The sequence below is a fragment of the Maniola hyperantus genome, chromosome 4 (assembly GCF_902806685.2).
Source record: "Maniola hyperantus chromosome 4, iAphHyp1.2, whole genome shotgun sequence".
Taxonomy (NCBI): Eukaryota; Metazoa; Arthropoda; class Insecta; order Lepidoptera; family Nymphalidae; genus Maniola; species Maniola hyperantus.
This window is the reverse complement of record NC_048539.1, coordinates 17,154,302-17,177,809: the sequence shown is the minus strand read 5'-3', so window position 1 is coordinate 17,177,809 and position 23,508 is coordinate 17,154,302. Positions and strand designations below refer to the sequence as shown.

At 45.0% G+C, this 23,508-nt stretch overlaps 4 protein-coding genes across 4 annotated transcripts in view; 2 read left to right on the top strand and 2 right to left on the bottom strand.

The window, feature by feature from the left end:
• Positions 1 to 4,278, bottom strand: part of LOC117996855 (mite allergen Eur m 3-like) — a 61,518-nt gene extending 57,240 nt beyond the window's left edge. Inside the window, exons 1-4 of the mRNA XM_069498455.1 lie at positions 3,965 to 4,278; positions 1,852 to 2,029; positions 1,099 to 1,278; positions 374 to 621 (exon numbers count right to left, since the gene is read on the bottom strand). Of these exons, the coding sequence (XP_069354556.1) occupies positions 374 to 621; positions 1,099 to 1,278; positions 1,852 to 2,029; positions 3,965 to 4,239 (881 nt within the window). The 5' untranslated portion in view covers positions 4,240 to 4,278. The remainder of the gene's footprint in view (positions 1 to 373; positions 622 to 1,098; positions 1,279 to 1,851; positions 2,030 to 3,964) is intronic.
• LOC117997380 (FMRFamide receptor-like) overlaps positions 1 to 7,096 on the top strand; it is a 97,717-nt gene extending 90,621 nt beyond the window's left edge. Inside the window, exon 3 of the mRNA XM_034985650.2 lies at positions 5,072 to 7,096. Within this exon, the coding sequence (XP_034841541.1) occupies positions 5,101 to 6,330 (1,230 nt within the window). The 5' untranslated portion in view covers positions 5,072 to 5,100 and the 3' untranslated portion in view covers positions 6,331 to 7,096. The remainder of the gene's footprint in view (positions 1 to 5,071) is intronic.
• Positions 1 to 23,508, bottom strand: part of LOC117996854 (apoptosis regulatory protein Siva) — a 171,374-nt gene that overhangs the window by 52,765 nt on the left and 95,101 nt on the right. The gene's annotated exons all lie outside the window — the stretch shown is intronic.
• LOC117997392 (proline-rich protein 36-like) overlaps positions 13,701 to 23,508 on the top strand; it is a 47,610-nt gene continuing 37,802 nt past the window's right edge. Inside the window, exons 1-3 of the mRNA XM_069498092.1 lie at positions 13,701 to 14,051; positions 15,160 to 15,227; positions 16,431 to 18,055. Coding sequence (XP_069354193.1) covers positions 15,188 to 15,227; positions 16,431 to 18,055 — 1,665 coding nt within the window. The 5' untranslated portion in view covers positions 13,701 to 14,051; positions 15,160 to 15,187. The remainder of the gene's footprint in view (positions 14,052 to 15,159; positions 15,228 to 16,430; positions 18,056 to 23,508) is intronic.

Genomic DNA, 23,508 nt, shown 5'->3' with positions numbered 1-23,508 from the left:
TGAAGTAAGCACTTAGATAATAGAATTGAAGATGGATGTTTTTGCAATTTAAATTTTTTAAGATAAGTATTGATTGCCAAATTCTGAGTTGCTTTGGTTACATTGCCCGACACTTGCCTAATGTATTAACGCAGATAAACTCGAGATAAAGGTGGAGGGCAAAAGAACACAGCTGCTGATCTCTAACTTTGAACTGCAATGGGAAAAGTGAGGACTGAACAAAGTGCACGGCTATGATACGATGGCACTTAATTACGGACACGATCTTCAGTTGTGAAAAACTCCACAAAGAAGCTTTACTTAACTTAATATAGGTTAGCTAGATGTTGTACAAAAATGAAACAATGGTTGTACAGGTGTACAATATATTCACGTAATTATATAAATTAAATCCCAATACAAAAGGCACACAATCGCGCACAGTGCGCAGAGTGCGGCGCGGTGCCGCGCGCGCGTCGCGTGCGCAATGACGCGCATGCGCAGAGCGGCGTCCGTATCGTGGATAGTCGCTTCGATGACGTCGGCGTAGCGCTCCAGCGTCGTGAACACGCTGGTGGCGCCCGCTGCTGGCGAGCCGTTGGTCTGCGCGCACTCCACTGGGCCCATCGATGTCACCCCAATCTAAAAAACACATGGTCTCAGTTTTTGCTATTTTATGTCTCCATCGCAAACAACCTACAAAGATCCTTATTACATTCTCCGAGCACGTGCTCGGTTAAAGGTTCAATACAAAATTGGAGAAAAAGTGACGATTATTCGGATACATGGTCGCTAACGATGGGCCTCGTAAGAAAGCTCAGATGTCAGTCAGCGGGCGATGGAGAGAGCTATGCTTGGAGTTTCTCTATGTGATCAAATCAGAAATGAGGAGATCGGTAGGAGAATCTGGTAACCGACATAGCTCGGAGCTGAAGTGGCAATGGGCAAAACCGATAGACGTTGGTGTCCCAAGGTGCTATAATGGCGACCTCCCACTGGAAGCGCAGCATTGGGAGCCCCCCACTAGGTGCACAGACGACATCAAACGAGTCACAGCAAAATCCAGTTAGCCTTAATGAGCTTCCAATAGGAATTGGCACTAGAAGAAGAAGAACATACCGGCGAGCCCTGGTGCAGCACGGGCCCGCCCGAGTCGCCGGAGCAGACGCCGCGCGGCTCGTCGCCCGCGCCGCACACGCAGTGCAGCCAGGCGCCGCGCTCGCAGCCCAGCAGCCGCAGCCGCACCGAGAACAGCTCCTCGCCCAGCACCGACCGCTCCGTGCGACCGAACCCTAGCACCTGCGGAAACACTTCTTTTGATCAGATCACCAGAGGCCAGCCAGGGAGGGCGCTGAAAAGGCGCATGGAGGCAGACGAACAACCAACAGAATTTTTGTGGACTTCATCTCAGACCTGGCGGGTGACACTTGCTCAGTGTCTAACACTGAATGATAGCCACCGAGCTTACTTGACATTGGTTAGTTCTACATTGCTCCTTCACTGAGTGATATCCAGATATGTTTTCGTAGAAAACCTTCAATGGATTGAAAATAAATCGTTAAAACTCTTGTAGTTTTAAATTAACGTAATTAATTGTGCAAGCCATATAGCATTTTGCTGATCTGAAACCTTGTTGCGGGCTAGGCCACATAATATGACAGCTCACGCTTCCTTCCACTTGAGGCATTTTGGATTTAATTTAATTTAACAATAAATTCACGCGTACATCCTGAAAACAAGATACTTTTATCCCGGAAACCAAAGAATTCCCACGGGATTATTAGAAAACCTTTTGCGACGAAGGGTTGGATCTGAGCTAGAAGAACATACATATAGCTAACAGCACACATTCTAACACAAGATAACAATCACCTGAACTTCGTCACCATACAGGCTCACTGGGTTGACCAGCCGCAAGCTGTCGAGCACAGCGCCAGCGCCGGGACCAGACGCCAGCTTCATGGCGTCCCGCGTTCGCACCAGCCCCACGTCGTGGTGCAGCAGGGTCACGTCCGGCCCGCGACCCTCGTCCTTCTGCTGCACCTTATATCTGGAGATAAGGATCATACCACTATCTGGGGATAAGGATCATACCACGATCAATCAGTTCAGTAGTGTCACATTTAACAGACTTGTCTACATTACAGTACGCGGCCAAGAGTGATGAATATCGATCTTTACAAGGACATAGCGAATTTGTAGGGCACTGTCTCTGTCGTTGACCGACAAAACGTCATATAGGTATGAGTGACAGAGACAACGCTCTACAAACCTGAAATGGCATTCTAGAGGCCGTTCCATAATGTTCTAAAAGGTCATCATCATCATGATCTGGACATCACCGGCCCACTACTGAGCACAGGTCTGCTCTCAGAATGAGAAGGGCTTAGACGATAGTCTACCACACTGGCTAGGTGTGGATTGACATACTTCACACACGTTTGCTTACCAATCCGCATTAGGCCAGAGTGGCAGACTTCCTTTCGTTCTGAGAGGAGACTTCTTTTCATTCTGAGAGGGTACCCGTGCTCAGTAGTGGGCCGGTGATGGGCAGATCATGATGATGATGACCTTTTAGATTTAGAACATTATGGAGAACTCTCAGGCATGCAGGTTCCTCGCGATGTTTTCTTTCACCAAAAACGCGTTATTATTTCATCCAAACGCTCTCCTAGCTAGGGGCGGCGGCTGTCATCTTGACTTCATTTATGGCTTCACATGGATGTAGTCAATAAACATTCAAGGTCTTTGTGGGCTCCACATTTTTTGATTTTAATTTGAGTGAAGTAAGCGGGTGCTGTGAAATATGTCCACCCAATCCAAGAATAACGCGCAGACATAGACAAGGACTGCTAAGCACTAACCACTTGATCATTTCAAAAATTTATAGAAACGATACCAATTACATATCAATATATCAATTGAGATCAGTATTCAGATTTCAGATGTCTGATTAGTTCTTATTCCCAGAAAACCTCATGCACCCTCTCGAATTCCACGAAATTCCTTTCCTTTTTTCATTACTCGATCAAAATAATTGGGAAAGTTCAAGTTTCCATCTTTTGATCTGTATTAGCTATTCATCGGAATTCCATTATTGGTATTTTGTATAGAAGGATAGAATATCAACTTATACTAAGTAAATGGCATGGCAGGTCAACTGATAGAGTGAGTATTTACCATCGTATTTTGCAGCGTCAGAAAAACCTACGTTATCGGCTTTTAGGAAATTTAACTATTATTTTTAGCGTTCCGTACCTCGAAAGGAAAAACGGAACCCTTATAGACTTATAGACCCTTATAGACCCGACTTTGTTGTCTGTCTGTCTGTCAAGAAACCTACAGGGTACTTCCCGTTGACTTAGAATCATGAAAGGCAGGTAGATAGGTCTTGTTTTACTTGATTAGGTAACTCCATATCTAAGCTTAGTCCCAGCGATGTACATTGTTAGTCCAGACTCCAGAGTATGGCAGCAAAGAGCTGTTTTCGCGTTCACGTTTTGGTTCCAAGGGCTAACATAAAATGAAACGTGGGTTCGCCTCGCTCCAGCAATGCGGGGAACTGTAATTACTTATGCAATATGCTAATTGAACATTTGAAAAGAGCAACCGCCGAATTTCTTGCTGACTCTTCTGAACCAGTGGTAGATTTTTTACAATTTAAAAGCACCTGTAAAAGTTTATTTAAATACTAGCTTATGCTCGCGACTTCGTCCACGTGGACTTCACAAGTTCAAACCCCTATTTCACCCCCTTAGGGGGTGAATTTTTTTCAAAAATCCTTTCTTAGCGGATGCCTACGTCCTAATAGCTATCTGCATGCCAAATTTCAGCCCGATCAGTCCAGTAGTTTGAGCTGTGGGTTGATAGATCAGTCAGTCAGTCAGTCAGTCAGTCACCTTTCCCTTTTATATATTTAGATAAAACCTTTCTAAGTAGGTATTATTTCTAGTTCAGAAAGATGGTTTAAAAAATGCAAACAAACTCAGCATGCCGGTAGAGCAAGTAAACGGCTGTGACGTTTCCATCCATAGACGCAGGTCTTCTCGTGTTGTACTTGACGTAGGCGATGTTCGGCGTGACGCAGTGCGCCGCTGTCAGCACCCAGTGGCCGGTGAGCACGGTGCCGCTGCAGCGCACCGACCAGTAGCGGTCCAGCAGAGCGCACACGGCGGGGAACTCCGACAACTGCGCCGCAGCGCCCCCGAACACGCGCCGGGGCCCGCCCCCGGGGGCTCCCCGTCCTGCCCCTGCGTCCATGCTCCGAAAGAATGCATGCCGCGTACAATTTTTCCTTTTCAACTTATCATCAAAAACACTCGAATGATTTCGGTTTAGTGTAGTCGTTGCAGTTACAACAATTTTTAAAATTAGCACTATTGCGACTATGCATAATTTGTTTGAAATCATCACAGTATTGAATTTAAATGATCATAATTGTTAAGCCAAATTCATCGAAAATAAAGCGTTCAACTTGACGTCAAGATGGCACCAAATGATACAATAATTCCACTCTGCGCAAAGAGCGGTAAATCTGCCAAAAACAAGAAAAAGATTTTATATAGCGGTTCGCTAACAACGCACGCTGCGCTCGGGACTCGGGTACATGTTTCATTTTCCAGCACAGAATACTTTGTGTTTTCGAGCATTTGACCAAATGTGTATGTTTTACAATTTTACACTCGTTTTGCTCTGCAGAATTGTGCTTTGAATTTTTGGGCTGCTTTTTTGAAACTTATTGTTATTCTGATGAAAATTTAAAATGAGCAAGTACTTACTCTTCGTTCGTATTATAAGTAGAGCTTAGAATAACAACCCGAGGGTAGAGTCTGAATGCCAAAGAGTTTTCAGTACTGCACTTTCTAGTTTTTCCTAACGCGTCGTTTGATCAACTCTTTCGGAATAGGCTATAGTCCACCACGCTGGTCACACACCCTTGGGAACATTGTGGAAAACTCTCAGGCGTGCAGATTTCCTTACGATGTTTTCCTTCACCGTTCACGCAAGTGATATTTACTTGGAGGTGCGTGCCCGGAATGTAACTCCTAATAGGAACACTATCACTAATGGTGTGTGTGTGTGTTGTGTGCAGATGGTGCAGCATGCGGGCGGCGGCGCGACATGAACGGCTCGCTGGAGTGCGACACGGACGCGGACGTGCCGGCGGCCGACAAGCTGTTCCGCTTCGTGGTGCACGGCGTGCTGCTGAACGGCATCGGCGCGGCCGGGCTGCTGGGCAACGCGCTGGCCGTGCTGGTGCTGTCGCGGCCGCAGATGCGCTCCTCCGTCAACTGCCTGCTGGTGGGGCTGGCGGCGTGCGACACGGCGCTCATCCTCACGTCCGTGCTGCTGTTCGGGCTCACGGCCGTGTACCCGTACTTGGGCGCGCTGCGCTACTACTACACGCACGTGTGCCCGCGCCTCACGCCCTACGCCTACCCGCTGGCCAACGTGGCGCAGACCATGTCCGTGTACCTCACGCTCATCGTCACCGTGGAGCGCTGGGTGGCCGTGTGCCACCCCTTCCGCGCCAAGGCGCTGTGCACGTCGTCGCGCGCGCGCTGGTACGTGCTGGGCACGGCCGCCTTCGCCTTCGCCTACAACGCGCCCAAGTTCTTCGAGGCCGAGGTGGTGGCCGTGGGCGACCCCGCCGGCGAGCTCATCTACTGCGTGCGCGCCAACGTGCACTTCCGCACCGATAGGTACGTGGCCGTGTACATCCACTGGATGTACCTGGTGGTGATGTACATCGTGCCCTTCTCGGCGCTGGCCGCGCTCAACGCGTGCATCGTGCGGCAGGTGCGGCGCGCGCAGGCCGAGCGCGCGCGGCTCTCGCGCGTGCAGCGGCGCGAGCTGGGTCTGGCCACCATGCTGCTGGTGGTGGTGCTCGTGTTCTTCCTGTGCAACCTGCTGCCGCTCGTCACCAACGCCTTCGAGGTGTTCCTCGGCGACCAGTTCGACAACCTCGACCCGCTCGTCAAGACGAGCAACCTGCTCGTCACCATCAACAGCAGCGTCAACTTCGTCATCTACGTCATCTTCGGCGAGAAGTTCAAGCGCGTGTTCCTGAAGATGTTCTGCGCTGGGCGCGTGCGGCCGCGCGGCCTGCGCGACTCGCCCGAGCACACGCGCGACGACTCGTTCGCGTCGTGCGGCGAGCGCATGTCGCTGCGGCTGGCGCGCAACGGCACCGCGCGCGCGCCGCGCGTGCCGCGCCCGCGCCGCGCCGCGTCGCCCGCGCCCACCGTGTACTACCCCGCGCCGCCGCCCTCCACCGACGTCTCGCTGGCGTCGTGCGACGCGCCGCCCGCCGCCGCGCGCTGGAACGGCGCCTCCAGGCTGCACTTCTGACGTCGGGACTCGTAATCAGTTCCCCGAACCGAGTGTGACAATACCTACGCATCTCTCATGTTCAATGTGTAGGTTATGTGAAAACTAAAAGACATTAATTTAGCCTTTTCCCGGGTGACGACAACGCGTACCTCAATGTAAATGCTCCTAGCGATACGATTACTATATAAGATAGACTTTGTACTATGCGTAATGTTTTCTCAATTTAAAAACCTCTACAGCATTGCTTCAGACTTGGCTGTGAAGTGGCCTAGTACGGCAACGCCGCTGCGGTTTGAACGTCAGACAAGCCACCCAACCCGCAGTGTAATCGCTCAACTTTCCGAACACCCTGTATCCTTATGTGTACCCTACAGAGTACAGAGTACAGACCAGTGTAATGTTACCTACATTACAGTACAGACCTGCAACACTAGATGTAAGTAACACCCCCAAGTTTCCGATAAGTTATAATGTCTATCCAGCTAAGTGTATGTATATAAAATGTTAGTTAACGTTGTAAATAGTCGTTGATTGAAACTGTAACTGCAGGGCCACAACCTTGTGGCATAAGCGATAGCGAATATCTCGCGGGTCACGTGGCTCATACGATTCTACGTGGACTAGTCGCTAATACATCGAGGTCGTGGCCCGGTGGCTCAGGTGTTATTGTGATAAGCTACCGTGCTCAGAGGACGTGTGTTCTGTTCTGTCAGTGTACGGACTCGTGTACAACATGATCCAACAATTTAACTAATTAAAATCATTTCTATGTGTCACACCGTTTACAAACATGTGTGTTTTATTGTTACCTTTCCTTTAAGCTACGGCCACACGCGCGTCATGGGCGCGATGTGGGATCGTCTATGACGCGAATCTATTCGCCGTCGTTGCGCATGATCCATTATGTAATTTTTTGTTCAGTTTTAAAAGACACGTATCTATGTATAAAGAAACCCTTTCTTTAGCATGTGTACTAACTAGTTCAAGAGATAACCTTTTAAGCTATGTGATTTTGATCTTAAAGTACTTAATTTTTTATTTCACAAAAGATAAGTTTAATAGTCTCCTGAAAACTTGCGATTTTTCGCATAGCATAATTTTCATGTGCAGCGATGACGTGCAGACTGCAGGCGTAGTAGGGGCGCAGGTGTGCACGGCGCCATCAAAATATCACAGAACCAACGCGCGCGGCGCGACTGACGTTCCCGCTTTAGTCGCGTTGGTCGCGCAGGTCTGGATAATGCCTTATTTTACTGGTGAACAGTAAATGTTAGGCACGTACGTAAGGTTTACTGCCTTCTCTAGCATTCATAAAAAAGTCGTAATTGTGTAATGGTTAGTACGTGAGTCCTTAAAGGTTCCAATTCTAGTTCTATAACCTATAACATCCAAAATATAAAACTTAGCCCTTATTCACACGGACGCTTTTAAATAAATAAAATTAATTTTTTATTCAATTAAACTTTTACAAGTATTTTTAAATTGTCAAATGCGTCTACCACTGGGTCTACAAAAGAGCACTTGGCCAGCGTGGTAGACTATAGCCATAACTCTTCTCACTCTGAGAGGAGACGCGTGCTCTGTAGTGAGCCGGCGATGGGTTGCTCATGATGATGATGATGATAAGGCTTGCACTTACTGACAATCATCTATTATAAAGAGGTAAAGAGTAAATACAGAACCGATATTTAAATTTTTTCACCATTAGAAAATTACATTATTCCTGTGTGACATAGAATATTATATTTTATTTTCAAAAAAATTAGAGATCGGTACGAAAGTTGTAATAAGCTACCCTTGCAAAGCCGGGGCGGGTCTCTATAGTTCTTAATAAAAAGCAATGGTGAGGTGAGGTCAAGGTTGAACCACGCTTACCTAGAAGATGCCGACGCACTCTTGCCTGGAAGGTATTGAGGCTATACGCGGCAAGAAACACGGAAGCTGGGAGGGCATTCCACACCTTCTATATGTAGATTGGATGTTAAGGATGCCAACGTTTACGGTAAGTATATTATAGTAGGTGCCTGTTATACTTAATTAGTATCAATTGGTGGTCTTCCCCAAAGAGCCCAGAGCCACCAGAACTTACTTATTTTTTTTAAAACAAAATGCGTGGAACAGAGTAGTGTTTGTAACGTGCTCAATCGGCTAGCTTGTGCTGAGGGCCAATTTATACTGTATCAGCTGCTAAACGTAAGTACCTACGTAAAAACATTACTTTTCTTAAAGTCTGTGTAAAATTTTGAATAATAATTAATATTCAACACTCCCAGACGCCTCCGGTCGGTAGTCATTTCCGCCAGATGCATTAAAGTTTGCAAAAAATAGTCTGAGTAGTAACTTTTATATTATGCTACGCAATATACATAAAAATCAGCACTCAGACTTTAAGAAAGGTGAGTAATTTTTTAACGTACCTTTAGCAGATTGGTACTGATTCTGAGTACACCAAAATTTTAGAGACCTTCTTACTAATGTAACATTAAAAGAACAGCCAAAGTTTGACCGTTTTAAATTTAATTTAGAGCCAAACCTCGCGACATTAGCTGCCAGCCGCGAGCCTATTGTTTAAAGTAGTTTAAATAATATGTAAAATTCATGTTAGCAATATTAAAAAGAAAAAGATGTAGATACTCTAACTTTAGTTTAGAGAAAGACAATTATATTTAAATTGGCCCTCGGCACAAGCTAGCAAATATGCGTACGGTAGAGTACACACGAAGAATACTCTATCCCACACCTCTCTCAGAAAATACTACCCGGTCAAGCTAAGTTTGCACCTCGCGTCGATTAAATTGGCCCTCGGCACAAGCTAGCAAATATGCGTACGGTAGAGTACACACGAAGAATACTCTATCCCACACCTCTCTCAGAAAATACTACCCGGTCAAGCTAAGTTTGCACCTCGCGTCGATTAAATTGGCCCTCGGCACAAGCTAGCAAATATGCGTACGGTAGAGTACACACGAAGAATACTCTATCCCACACCTCTCTCAGAAAATACTACCCGGTCAAGCTAAGTTTGCACCTCGCTTCGATTAAAAATTTAAAAAAAATGAAAAACTCAATAAGTGGCAGACAAAAATCGTTTTTTTATCGACGCGAGGTGCAAACTTAGCTTAACCCGGTTATAAGCAACGTCTGTCGGCGCTGGGATCTTGGAGCAGTGATCAACGGGCAAGCTTAAGTTATATATCGCAGTAATGTGCCACTATTCAGGGGAGGCCGACTGCCGAGAGGGTGAGCGAGGGATAATGAGGTCAGCGGGAACGGATCGCTTCATCAATTGGGCATTACTTGTTCTCACTGTCTGTCTGCCTGTGACAGGAAACGTGGAGCGGGCTTTTGTGGCCGAACTTATCCCAACCTCATCTCTAGTGGCCTATAAGTAACCTTTTGTTCGCAGGTTCTCAAGTTTTCGACATAGACTAACTAAAAATACACCATCATAATCTATCTAATTATTTGAAAATGTGAATGCACTTATGTCAAACTCTATCTTTCATTTGAGTTTTATTTCATGCTTTGTAATTTTTTTCTTGTAATCACTACCCATATTATAAATGCGAAAGTGTGTTTGTTTGTTGGTTTACTGGTTTGTCCTTCAATCACGTTGCAACGGAGCAACGGATTGATGTAACTTTTTGCAGGGCTACTTTTTATTCCGGAAAATCAAAGAGTTCCCACGGGATTTTTAAAAAACCCAATTCCACGCGGACGAAGTCGCGGGCATCAGCTAGTTTCCCATAAATCAAGATTGCAATATCGATAACTGATGAGTTATACTTAATTAAGTTTCCAGTAAATACCTACTTATCTGATGAATACTAAGTAGGTAAGTACTTACTTATTCAGCCTATGTCCTTCCCCGGGATGCAAGCTATATCTGTACCAAATTTCGTCAAAATTGGTTGAACGGATAGGCCGTGAAAGGCTAGCAGACAGACAGACAGACACACTTTCGCATTTATAATATGAGTATGGATGTAGGATCAGGTTTCCGTCACGCCGCGAACTCTACCCAGTTATATTATGTCTGTTTTCTATTAATTTGAAGCTGCTGGGCTCAACCACGAAGTTTCAGAACTCTACGTAACTTCGGGTAGAGGTCGTAAATTGGAATTGGACCCTTTGCCGTGACTAAACTCACATATTTTTTTATTCAGATAGGTACAAGTTAGCCCTTGACTGCAATCTCACCTGGTGGTAAGTGATGATGCAGTCTAAGATGGAAGGGGTACCTATGGCAGTTTTTATTAAACCCATACCCCTTTGGTTTGTACACGGCATCGTACCGGAACGCTAAATCGCTTTACTTACTTCCATTAAGGGGAATATAAGTTGCCTGTTAATTCGTAAGTATTACGAGTAAGTATATTCTTTCATCATGATCACCCCATCGCCGGCTCACTACAGAGCACGGGTCTCCTCTCAGAGTGAGAAGGGTTTAGACCAGAGTCCACCACGACGCCAGCGCGCAGCGGCTTGGTAGACTTCACACACCTCTGAGAACATTATGGAGAACTCTCAGCTGGCGTGCAGGTTTCCTCACGATGTTTTCCTTCACCGTTAATACAAGTGATATTTAATAACTTAAAACGCACATGACTCCGAAAAGTGAAGAGGTGCGTGTCCGGGATCAAACCTCAGACCTCCGATTGGGAAGCGGACATCCTAACTACTTATTAGGCTATCACAGCTTTTCTATAGCCATATTCTTTAGGTATTTCATATTATTGTAACAACATGACTACGAGGCGGTGGCGGTGATACTGATAACCTAGTGGTTAAACCGTCGGCCTTCTATTTGGAAGATCAGGGGTTCGATCCCGGCCTCGCGCTTTTCACTTTACAGAGTTGTGAGCATTTTAAAAGTAGGTAATTAAATATCACTTGTGTCTTGCGCCGCCTAAATCCAGCGGCTGCCTGCGACTCATCTGATGTCGTCTGTCCACCTCGTGGAGGGTCTTCAATGCTGTGCTTTCCAGCGTGAGGTCGCTATTCTAACACCTTGGGATTGCAATAAGCAGCCTTATTTACAGCAACACTCGAATAGTTTTATCTCGCAGATTGCGACCTCGTTATCTTGCTCATGAGGGGCGCTTTATCTGACCCACAAGCGTTCATTGTGAATTACTGCAATATGTAACATTTGCTTTGACAAAGGACTGCGAGAATTCTTGAAGCGCTATATTGACCAGAAAAACCGTAGTATTATAAAAAATGCCGTGGAAACTATAGTTTTCTGAGATAAAAAGTAGCCTTAGAATATTAAGTATGTCCGTCTCCAGGATGCATAAATTATGTAGATGGATGTGATTTCGACGAAAGTTGGTACAGACAAGCTACCTTTATAAATAACACTTTACGGGTAAAACTATTCCTGCAAATCTCTTCATAAAGGAAAGAGAATCTTTTTCGAGCACAGTAAGTAATGAAGCAGATTACTGGTTTCATCAGAAACTGTTACGAAGCGAGCTCAACTTGAGACGTATGTTGGGCATTCATTAGGAAAAACTCATTAAAGGCTGTCGCGGCAGAGGTGGGGGGTGAGGGGGGGGGGGACTACTACGAGACTAGCTCTAAGTATTTATTTGGCAAAGTTTTATGTTTGGAAATTCGTTAAGTAGATATTCAGAGTCACGAGTCGCCTTCTGCAATACGAACTGATTTCAAACTAAGTATAAAAGCGAGGCCGTCAGTAGTTATTTCTGCTGAGACTTGTAGATAGGTAGGACTTCTCTCATTCGCGAGGAAATAATGGATTCAAGAGAAAAGGTACCTTGCAGTTTGTAGTTAGACCACTGATATGTAAACCCCTTTATTGGTCCGCACAGTCCAGGGGCTGTTCTGATCAACCACATTTCTGTTCATTGGTGGAACACATCTGTCTAAATCCAAACTAATTCACCTAACTGCAATCTAAGAGCATCTCGAATGGCAATCGCCGTGAAGACAATTACATTCTCATTACCGGGGAGCAAGGGTTATCAGCTGTAATGGACGCCATTACTCGCCCCCGGGCTTTATTGCGGCGCACTAAATGAACAAATACCCTTTTGCGGCGCCGTCACTCTTCATTGGGAGTTCGGCTTTGGAGCGCAATTTTGCCACGATCCGCGATAAGCTAATAGCTACCAAATGGCTACCAATGTTTGTGACGCCTGCTGGGTATTTTTCTTCAATAACGCATTGTGAATTATTTGCCGCGATAATTTTACAGGCATTTTACTTTATATTCTAGACTAAAAATACAGTTATATTATAATGCGTACGTACAAAACGAGTTTTCACGCACCATTTTAACTTTTTGTGTCAACTGACATAACAAAAGTACGATTTAGTTCTTATAATATAAAAGATGAACCGGACAATATCGTAAAACATGCATGATCCTGTACTTGCGCATGCCTTTTTTTTTAATTTTCGTGAGAAAATCCATCATGGATACCACCAGCGGCACCGGCCACGGGGGAGCACAGTGGTTATGTTGGACTCCTACCGAATAAAAAGCTCCACGAAGTTCCATCCCACCGTAACACCGGAGCCCAAGGGACCAACAGGTAATAATGCCTCATTACTTCAGACCCATCACCCACCACTGACACTACGTGCCCCCAAATACCGTTAGAGGCATGCCGGAACCGGAGTGACGGACCGCCCCATGTCCTTCATCCACAAGTCCTCCCGAGGGCTAGGGCTCGCGGGGAGGGCAATTCCCTCTCCACGTTCCCCGTCCTCAACATGTCCCTCGCCCGTTACCAAACTGGACAGGCGAGACACCGGTGGAGCAGCTAATGGTTGGATTTGTGATGACTGATGAAACACTTATCACCAACCATTCATCACAGCCACACCCTCCGCTCCTGGGGCCATGGGTGAGATCCCACGATATATCCCACGAAGATAAATTGCTAACCATGTTACCAGGGTACACCGGCCTAAGCGCTGTTCTTCCCCCGGAAGGGACACGCAACACTCACGCAGACGGGGAGGTTACCTTGTGCTAACTAGTATGAAGACAAAAAAATTATGAATAATTTATTATTCTGTGGTCTAGCAACAATTTTTTCGCTTAGTCTATATTTTACTTACTGTTTTTACTTTTTAGCCTTACAAATTAGAAAAAATAAAAATAAACGCTTACAATCAGAGTCTCTGCAGTCAATACATTTAAAACCTCTTTAAAACTGAAGTTTTTTTATTGATAGGTCGTCTCGTCGTTTCCTGTTGATTGAAAATCGGGTAGTGTATATCAAGCATTATGTCACTTTCCTTTCATAGACTACAAAACCGGCGATGCGCAGCCATAGACTTGGACATCATCTGTGCGCAACATTGTCGCCTGTCACTTGTCTTGTTTGTCAGTCACTGTCAGTGTCAAAAAATACGCTTCGAATGGCGGTCGTGTGTTTGTGCTTTGTTTAATAATTGTAATTTTAATAAATTGATTATTATTTTATTGGTAAAATATGTTATAGTTACTCAGCTATAGTTTTTGTGAAGCGTTCTTATCGTAACAATTTGAAAAGTAATGCAGCGAATCGGATCGATGCATGTGATCGACCGCTCGTAGAATCCGTGCCCGGGGTGATTTCTGAAAAAAACGGATGTGGATGTTCTTTTCTTTTGAGTTTCATTGACTTTAAGTGTATTGTGGTTTAAATATCGGATAAATGGAATTTCTATGACCGTGCCTGGCTTTTACGCGTTGTAAGAAGCCGATGGGTAGAGCATAGGTGAGTAAAGATGTAAAGTAATGGAGTTATGTGAAGCATGGCGGCTTGGAATGCGCCGGTGTGCGCTGGTCGATGGCCGCTGCTGCCTGTTGTTGTTGTTTGGTGCGTGGCGACTGGTGTAGACGCGACTATGGAGGGAACAGTTATGTTCGCCAGCATGCCTGGTGCTATGCCTGGCAGGTCAATGAATTCTCGCTAATGTATTTTTTTTTATCACAACGGAGTGTTTTATAAACTTCAATGACCAAATCCTGTTTTAAAAATTACATTAATCACTAGTAAGAGCTCCTCTGTAGTAGGTACTTAATTTCCTATTTTTAATTAACAATTTGTACACGGTTGGTACACAGTTGTTACAATAATATTTTAAAGGACCCTTCTCATTTCTTTGATTTGCATATTTACTATTATTTGCCCTATTAAATGGAAAATTGCCTTCTAATTTATATGAATTTTCATATAAATTAGAAGGCAATGTTATCTAACTGTGTAAGCTGATTATGGTATCTCAAAACATAAAATATGTCTAATTAATCAATGATTACTGTTTGTGTTTAATCTACCAGTTAATTTATCATAGAGATCATTATGAAGTCATATTATATTATTACAAACATATTTGTGTTACATAGTTAGAGCTATTTAAAAAAGTTTAAAATGAATTGATGCTATTAAAGTAATGTGTATAGCTCAGTGAGGATATCCTTATTAGACTGCAAATGAAAGTGCTTACCATTTTATTTTTGCATTAATATTGGCACCGATTCTGTTGTCTTCATCTAAACTAAATTTAAAGTATCTGCATCCTTTTCTTTTCAATATTGCTAGAACGGAACGGAATATGAATTTTACATCTAAAGACTCCAAATTTTAGTGAACGCTACAAATTTAAACACTAGGCTCGCGACTGGCAGCTAAAGTCATGAGGTTTGACAGCTCTAAATTAAATTTAAAACTGTCAAACTGTGTCTGTCCGTTTCATATTACATTAGTAAGAAGAGGATGCAAACACTCCAAAATTTAGTTGTGCTCAGAATCAGTACCATTATATATTTATGTTTGATGTTATATGTTGCTTAATATGTTATTGTTTGCTATCCCACGTCAGTTGGTAGAGCGGGGACGGCCGCCTCAAGATGATGGTGGAAACCATCCTGGAGTCCTCGCAGGACTTTGGTAAGTTAGTGTATCAGTACCCTTATTATAAATGTGACAGTCTGTTTGTTTTTTGGTACATTAGTTTGATGATTTGTCCTTCAATCACGTCGCAACGGTGCAACGAATCGCCGTTATTTGCATGGGTATAGTTAAAGACCTGGAGAGTGACATAGGCTACTTTTTATCCCGGGAAATCAAAGAGTTCCCACAGGTTTTTAAAACCCTAAATCCACTATCATCAGCTAGTAGAGGATAAAAATGTATAGCATTGCTTATATTAATTGCAGTTGTATGCGCAAAATTCACAAAACAAGCCACACTATATTATCTTATAAAATCTAAACAGCAATATTTGTATGATAGCTAAGTAAATCCTGGTGTTAAGTGATTTAATTATTTTCAACTAAGTAACTAAGTCAATTTGAAGTCAGCGGTTTATAATTGCAATTCCACTTTCTACACTTTCTAAACTACAAGGCCTAAAATATAATAAGTCTTTTGTACGTCTAGAATCTAGATAATTTAAAGAGTTCTACTTACTGGTTCTACTTATTCATTTTTAACCAACAAATGTTTGTTTTTATTAAATTAACTAACTAAAGTAGTTGTCTCCATGATGCCTGTGACTTTATCCGTGTGGATTTAGGTTTTTTTAAAAATGCCAGGCGAACTCAAAAAAAATATATATAAGAGTGTGCCTGTCTGTCTGGCTGCTAGCTTTTTATGGCCCATCGATTTTGACGAAATTTGGAATGGAGATAGCTTATAACTACCCTGAATTAAGTATTAACACGTAGGCTACTTTTCTATCCCGGAAAATTAAGTAAGAGTTCCCACAGGATTTTAAAAGAATCTTATATCCGCGGGTGGTTGTCTTTATTACTTACATACAAAGAAAAATATTCCATGTACAAACATGGGTCATGTTACTATCTGTTTGTGACATTACAATTATTTCAATGCTTTTTACATTTCTTCCTGATTGTTCTCGATCATCAGATGACTAAGTAGAGTGAACTGTGGCTTAAAGTTAATATGGAATAGATCTTGTGAATAGTTAGTTGTTGCTTGTGAGTTGTGACATGGAGGTCATTGACCTTGCTTCGCTAACACTTTAGTGTCTAGAAATAAACACTAAAAACATGATAATTAATGAATGAGCATTATGTTTGTTGGTTGGCCTCACTTATAACATTAATACGAGGCTTGTGCGTGGCGCAGGCATGTCGAACGGCGTGCTACCGCAGTGGAAGCGGGAACTGCTGCAGCGGCGCGCGGCGCGGGCGCGGCCGCCCGTGCCGCCGCCCGCGCCGCCGCCCGCGCCCGCGCCGCCGCCGCCGCCCGACGACGACGAGGAGCTGCGCTACGGGCCCGGCATCGTCAAGCGCCTCAAGTCGCGCTACCTCAGCCTGGCGCTGCGCGAGGCGCCGCGCCGCCGCCCCTCCGTGCTGCGCCGCGCCGCGTCGCTGGAGCACCTGCTGGACGAGCGGCCGCCGCCCGCGCCGCCCTCCGCGCGCCCGCACGCGCGCCCCGCGCGGCCCGTGTCGCTCGCCGCGCCGATGCACGCGCTCGCCGCGCAGCCCACGCGCCGAGAGTCCGTGAAGCGCGCGCGCTCCGTCGACGCGCTCAGCCGCCTGGACCGCGACGAACCCCCGCCCGTGCCGCTCGTGCCGCCGCCCGTCCCGCTCGTGCCGCCGCCCCTGCCGCCGCCGCCGCCGCCGCCACTGCCGCGCGCGGTGCGCCCTCCGCGCCGCGTGACCCCGCTGTTGCGGGAGACCGAGCGACCCCCGGCCGACGTGGTCCGCTCGACGCTGAGGAAGTTCGAGAGCGCTCCGCCGCGCCGCACCGCGCCGGCCGCGCGCGTGTCCGCCGTGCTCCGCGGCTTGGAGAACGCCCCGCGCAGCTCCACGCCGGAGCCGCGCGGCCGCTCGCCCAGCCCGGCCGCCGCCGACCTGTCGGCCATCGACGAGCCCGAGGGCGCCGCCTGCTCGTCCCCGTGCGAGGCGAAGCAGGTGTCTCGCGCCGCGCTGGAAGGCATCGCGCGCGCCGGCTCGTCGGTCCGCTACTCGTTCCCGGCGCCGCGGGTGGCCTCCCATTTGCCTCCGCTGAGCGCCACCAACCCGGTGCTCCTGGGCCGCGCTCGGGCATCCGCGTCGCCGCGGCGCGTCGGCGTCATCCGCCCGATGCCCGCGCAGAGAGACCGCACCGTTCCGTCGCCGACGCTCACGCCGACGCCCACGCCGGTGCCCGACGACGTCGACGTGGTCGACGAGAAACTCGAGGACGTTCCGAGCGTCGCGTCCCCGCCCCCCTTCGCCGCCGAAACTCCGACAAAGAAAGACTCTCCGCCCTCCGCCATCGTCGAACCGCTCCCCCGAACGCCCCCCGAGGAGCGCCCTCCCGTCCTCGCGCAACTCGGGCCTGCGACTCCACCGACGACCCGCGAAGCGACCCCCGAGCCCGAAGCGAAACCGCGCCCCCCGGTCGCGCAATTCGAAACACCAAAGATAGCGGCTAAACCGGCGATAAACGGGCACGCGACCCCGCCGAAACCCGCCGAAACGAAACCGAGAGGAGCATTCTCAAAGATCGGCGCCGCTGGGATCGAGCGAGCGTGGACGGGAGCCGAGGAAAGGAAGAGTCCGGTGGTGGTGAAGGAGAGGAGCGAGAACGGGGACGCGAGCCCCGTGCCGGCGTGGGCGCGTGGCGCGGGCGTGCGCGCGGCGCGGAGCGCGTCCGGCGGCGCCACGTCCGTGGTGTTCAACTTCTCGGCGCGCAAGGACGTGCCCGACTACATCGAGAACGACGGCATCATCCTGCGCGCCAGCCGCCGGAACAGGTTCAAGGTGAGTGCCTCAGTTCCAGATATATACAACGTATCGACATTGCTCAGACTTATGTTTCAGTTCAAACGAGACAGATTTATGCTAGCTTAGCTTTATATAGCTGTCTCGTTTTAATAGTTTCTTAAGTAAGAGGAACGTCAGTGTGCGCTTTACCTTAGTATTATTTGTATAATTTCCAGAATGTATAGAATTGATGGCATTACCTTCGGATAATAATTCGCTAACGGTCCGATCTTTGCTTACAATTTCCGTGCTCTGAATTAAGTTAGTTCCGCTACTAATTGTGCTCTGAAAAAATCTCTATCGAACGTCAAATTAGATACGGTTTATAAAGAAATCTTAAAGATGAATAAATCGACAGGTACTAGATAAATTTAGAAAGACGCGAAGATAGTTTGAGCAAGACCAGCAGGAGTAGAGACAAATTCAATTTCATAGAAGAATGCGACGACCTTAAAGCAGTAATGACAGGACTAGTCACTGGTATTATAGTTATTCGTACTTTTGACATTTTATTTAGAAAGCATGAAAGCGTCCTAACCACTAGGCTGTCGCAGCTTTTGGCGGACTTGAACTTTGAAGATATCCATGTTAAAATTGGAGAGGAAAAGTAATGCTGAAAGGGCGCTCCATATCCTAGCGGAGGAGACAAATCGCTTTGAAAGAACACACCCTGGAAAGTTCCTCATTGAAACAGCCAGCTTTATTTTTATTTTTATTTTATTTTATTTTATTGGTTTGCCAACAGATAGTACACATATTATAAAATAACAATTACAGTTCACAGAGAAAAAATTTAGAGTGTACACCCAATTACTGGCAAACCGGCATGCATTTTAAAAGTTTGCAAGTGCGGGATTACCAGTTAACTTAAAGCTAAAAATACAAATATGAAAAAATAAAAAATAAAAACACTGCATTTTACAATAGTACTAAATATTAAATACTAAATATTACGTAAAACAAGAAAAATAAGAAAAATTACGAAGAAGCATACATATTTAGCATCCTTTCAATGCAAAAAGTAGCATCCTTTTTCTACTTTCTTTGAACTTTGAAGGGAATGACCAGCGCGATCTATGAGGTTTTAATTTATAGACTAGCGCTTGGCTGCAATCAGACCTACTGGCAAGTGACGATGCAGCATATGATGGAGTCTATTCACTCTTGACTTGAAGATAAAACAAAATATGGGAGAGGAAAACTGATGCTGAAAGGGCACACCCTGGAAAGTTCGTCATTGAAACAGCCAGCTTTCCATCGAGCATCTTTAAATTCAATCGATTGCACAACCCGAATTATGCAAATAATAAGATATTTTGTTCAAACGGTGAAAGTAGTTGGTTGAACGGCGCGGGGGGCGGGGCGCGGGGCGCGGGGTCGGAGCTCGCCGCGGGTGATGCGTACGAGTCGATGCCACTCTCGGTTTCGGCGTGACACGAGGAAAGTGCCTGCCCGACGCCCGACGCCCGACGCCCGACGCCCGACGCCCGACGCCCGACGCCCGACGCATGCTAACGAGGCCCGCTCGCATTCCGTGGCCGCGGACATTCCGATGCCTATCTGATGTTCAACGTTACGCAATTGTTATATAGACAGACCTTAATAAAACGCCAGATACTAATTAAATACACTGTATTAATTCAATATGACACTTATATTCTTTTTCCATTGCATATAGACTATAGTACCACTTTTACATTCAACCCTTTTTACGGTGTCCATTCTCCGACGCCATGTTTTTCTCTCGCAGGTTCTTCAACAGCACCTTTTCCCGATATGTTTATTTTTTTAATACATCTCTGGATTCTCATTTTGATCTGTCACTAATATGTATATTCTTTCTTTCTTACACAATGTTACTGTCCACGTCCTCTACTCCTAACTTTACTTATCCAATGGAGATTACTCGGCCGTTTTGGATTTCAATTGTTCTTTACAGTCAAGACGACTGTAAATTGCTAAGGTATCCGTATTATTCCCTGTGAAATAGTATAGCTTTATTTTCTTCTAGCACCTCAAATTATTCTGCTGAACTCCTCTGTTCTCTAAATATCAAAGTGATTTTCTAGTTAATTTATGATTTGAGTTACGTAGAGTTTTCGTTTTCTTACAAATATCTCACCTTTGATCCTTGTTGCACTACTGTTCACCCTCTGCTCTGGCAGCATTTGTCAAATCGAGGTCATTTGGATAACTATTTATTTATTCCATAGCAAGAGAACGTAGGAAGAATGTTCATTGTTCACTTTTCAAATCGCACAAGGGCATAGACAAGAAAATTATAAAGAGCTTTTCTGGACTCAATGCCCACCGGCATATCAACAACAATGATTAATAAAGTCAGTCAAGTATGAGTCGAACTCGAACACGAAGGGTTCAGTACCATCGTATAAGAAACACAAATTCACGGTTTTCAGTTTTTCTTTGTACTTGTGCAATAAGAGACATTGCTATCTGCCAAATTTCATAATTCTAGGTCAACGGGATTTGATACCTTTGACGGGTCTTGATAGACAGACAGATAGACAACAAACCGCTGAGATTTGGAACACCCTTTCAGCATCAGTTTTCCCCTCCAATTATAATATGGGTACCTTCAACTTCAAGACAAGAGTGAATAGGCATCTTCTAGGGAAGCGCGCTCCATCTTAGGTTGCATCGTCACTTAACACCAGGGTCTGATTGCAGCCAAGCGCTAGTCTATTTAAAATTAAAAAAAAACGATGTCTTCCTATTAGGGTTTCTTTTTCCTCTGGAGATAAGGAACCCTAAAAGTGTCCGGAAAGTGTTGATCGGCGCGGGCGCAGCATTCGCGGCTACGCAGTGAACCGTGACGTCACGCTCCATCGAGGAGCAAATACCGGCTCAGAGCCACTCAGACGCTGGCTTTGAACTTGACGTCGATTACTTATTTACTTGATCTTTTTACGTTCATGTTTTTACTGAAAAAACACTCGTATAGATTTTCGCGGAGACGGAATTAATTGGATTAAGTGTTGTCGTTTTGGTTGAATGCTTTGCTTTTATTTGTGTATCTAATCTGTGGATATGTAAGAACAAAAAGTTACTTGCATAGATTATAAACTGTGCAGATGGCAAACTAGTAAAAAATTTCATTTAACTACTAAAGTTCAAAAAATCGACTACTTAAAAACTTAGATCAGTTATCTGATACATGCTCTATTAAAAAATCATCTGTAGTTTGTACCTACATAGCATAACATATATAACATTATGGAGAACTCTCAGGCATGCAGGTTTCCTCACGATGTTTTCCTTCACCGTTAAAGCAAGTGATATTTAATTAATTAAAACGCACATATAACTGCGAAAAGTTAGAGGTGCGGGCCCGGGATCGAACCCCCGACCTCCGATTAGAAGGCGGACGTCCTAACCACTAGGCTATCATAGCTTCACTGGAATATTACACCTCCTTGTTGGGTAGTCGTGTAAAACTAAATATAAAAGCAAATAGCTTAATCAAGCCGGGACAGCTTTACATAAATTATGACCAAAGCAACTCCAGGAATGTTGGATCGGCTGTACCCGGACAGGTTCATCCCTGTACTGTCCTGAGGGAATAAATAGCCGAAGCTATTTCATCCCGCGTCCCGCGTCCCGCCTGTCGGGGAACTCATTTATGTGCATCTACTTACCCAGAACATTTGACACCCGTGCCAATAAATCCGCTCTAATTTAATATCACAGTAAAGAGGAGACCGGAGATGATTCTAGGTCAACGGGAAGTACCCTGTAGGTTTCTTGACAGACCGACAGACAGACAACAAAGTGATCCTATAAGGGTTCCGTTTTTCCTTTTGAGGTACGGAACCCTAAAAAGCAAAACATAATATAAAAAGTATTGTCTTGACGGACTGACTGACTAACTTGGAAATTCATTCTGAACAGTCAAGTATAAGTAATTTTAATTCATTTATTAGTTTTAAATGTATAAACAAAAAACTTCACGCACAGTTACTTTGTTCGAGCGGAAAAGTTGACGATTAGGTAAATGTATGAATTCTTCGAAAACATGCTTCGTCACGTAATCGTGATTAGTTCAGAGACGTTGTTGTTTACATACACATGGCTAAATTAAATTAATCTACAGATTCTGTTACTGTTATGTGAGACGCTGTAAACAAAATCAATTTTCTCCGAAAGCGTCGAGATAAAATTAAATTGTTGTTACGAAAATCAATTTAAGTCAATGTAATTTTCATACGGGATTTGTGTGTGCCCCAATTCCCTAAATTGTAGGGCCATAATATTATGGGCAACGTTTACTTGCACCAGCTTACCTTTGACGCGATCGTCGCGTTTTGGTTTGATATATATGAATAGTTCAAACGCATACCTCAGTTCCAAAGTATTACAATTCAGAAATAGCTTCTTATGAGATAATTCATATAATCTAAATAAAATATATAAAAGGAAAAGGTGACTGGCTGATCTATCAACGCACAGCTCAAACTACTTGACGGATCGGGCTGAAATCAGTCAGTCGGTCGGTCAGTCATTCAGTCAGCTTTTGCTTTTATATATTTAGATTTCTCATACTCATCTCAAACTCACTGAATTTCAGATCCGTTACCTTTGAATCTGAGGTATCGAAACAAAACTAAATTAAATGCAATAAATTAGACTCTTGAACTCTGTATATACTTCATCGCAACAATTAAGATTCATAATTATAATCGTTTTATTATGTAAATACAATGTCAGTGGGTGTCAGTGCGAGTGCGAGTGCGATGCAAACAAATACAATGTCAGTGGGTGTCAGTGCGAGTGCGAGTGCGATGCAAACAAATACAATGTCAGTGGGTGTCAGTGCGAGTGCGAGTGCGATGCAAACAAATACAATGTCAGTGGGTGTCAGTGCGAGTGCGAGTGCGATGCAAACAAATACAATGTCAGTGGGTGTCAGTGCGAGTGCGAGTGCGATGCAAACAAATACAATGTCAGTGGGTGTCAGTGCGAGTGCGAGTGCGATGCAAACAAATACAATGTCAGTGGGTGTCAGTGCGAGTGCGAGTGCGATGCAAACGTTCCAGTGTTTAGTGATATGACGCGATAAAACTGCGGCCTGCCATAACTCATAATATTTACATTACCCAAACACTTAGTACAAGTTCGCACGTATCGACAATGTCGATTGTCAAAACACTGTGACATCAGTCAATTTTAAAGTCGTTTAGAGGAAACCCATATTATGTAGATGTGGAATATATAGACCGTAGAGCCAAGTCTTTTTGATAACGACTTAAACTCACTTTAACATACTTAGTGGTTTTTTTATTCGTATCAAAAATTAGCAAGAAGATAAGAAGTGAACAGGGAAGCAAGTAAGAGATCTCTACCAGTGACCCTTTATTGTTGAAATTGATGTACTGAACAGAAAACATGGAGGAGTTAGAAAGAAACAATTGCGCGCCTGGGCGCATCGTGCG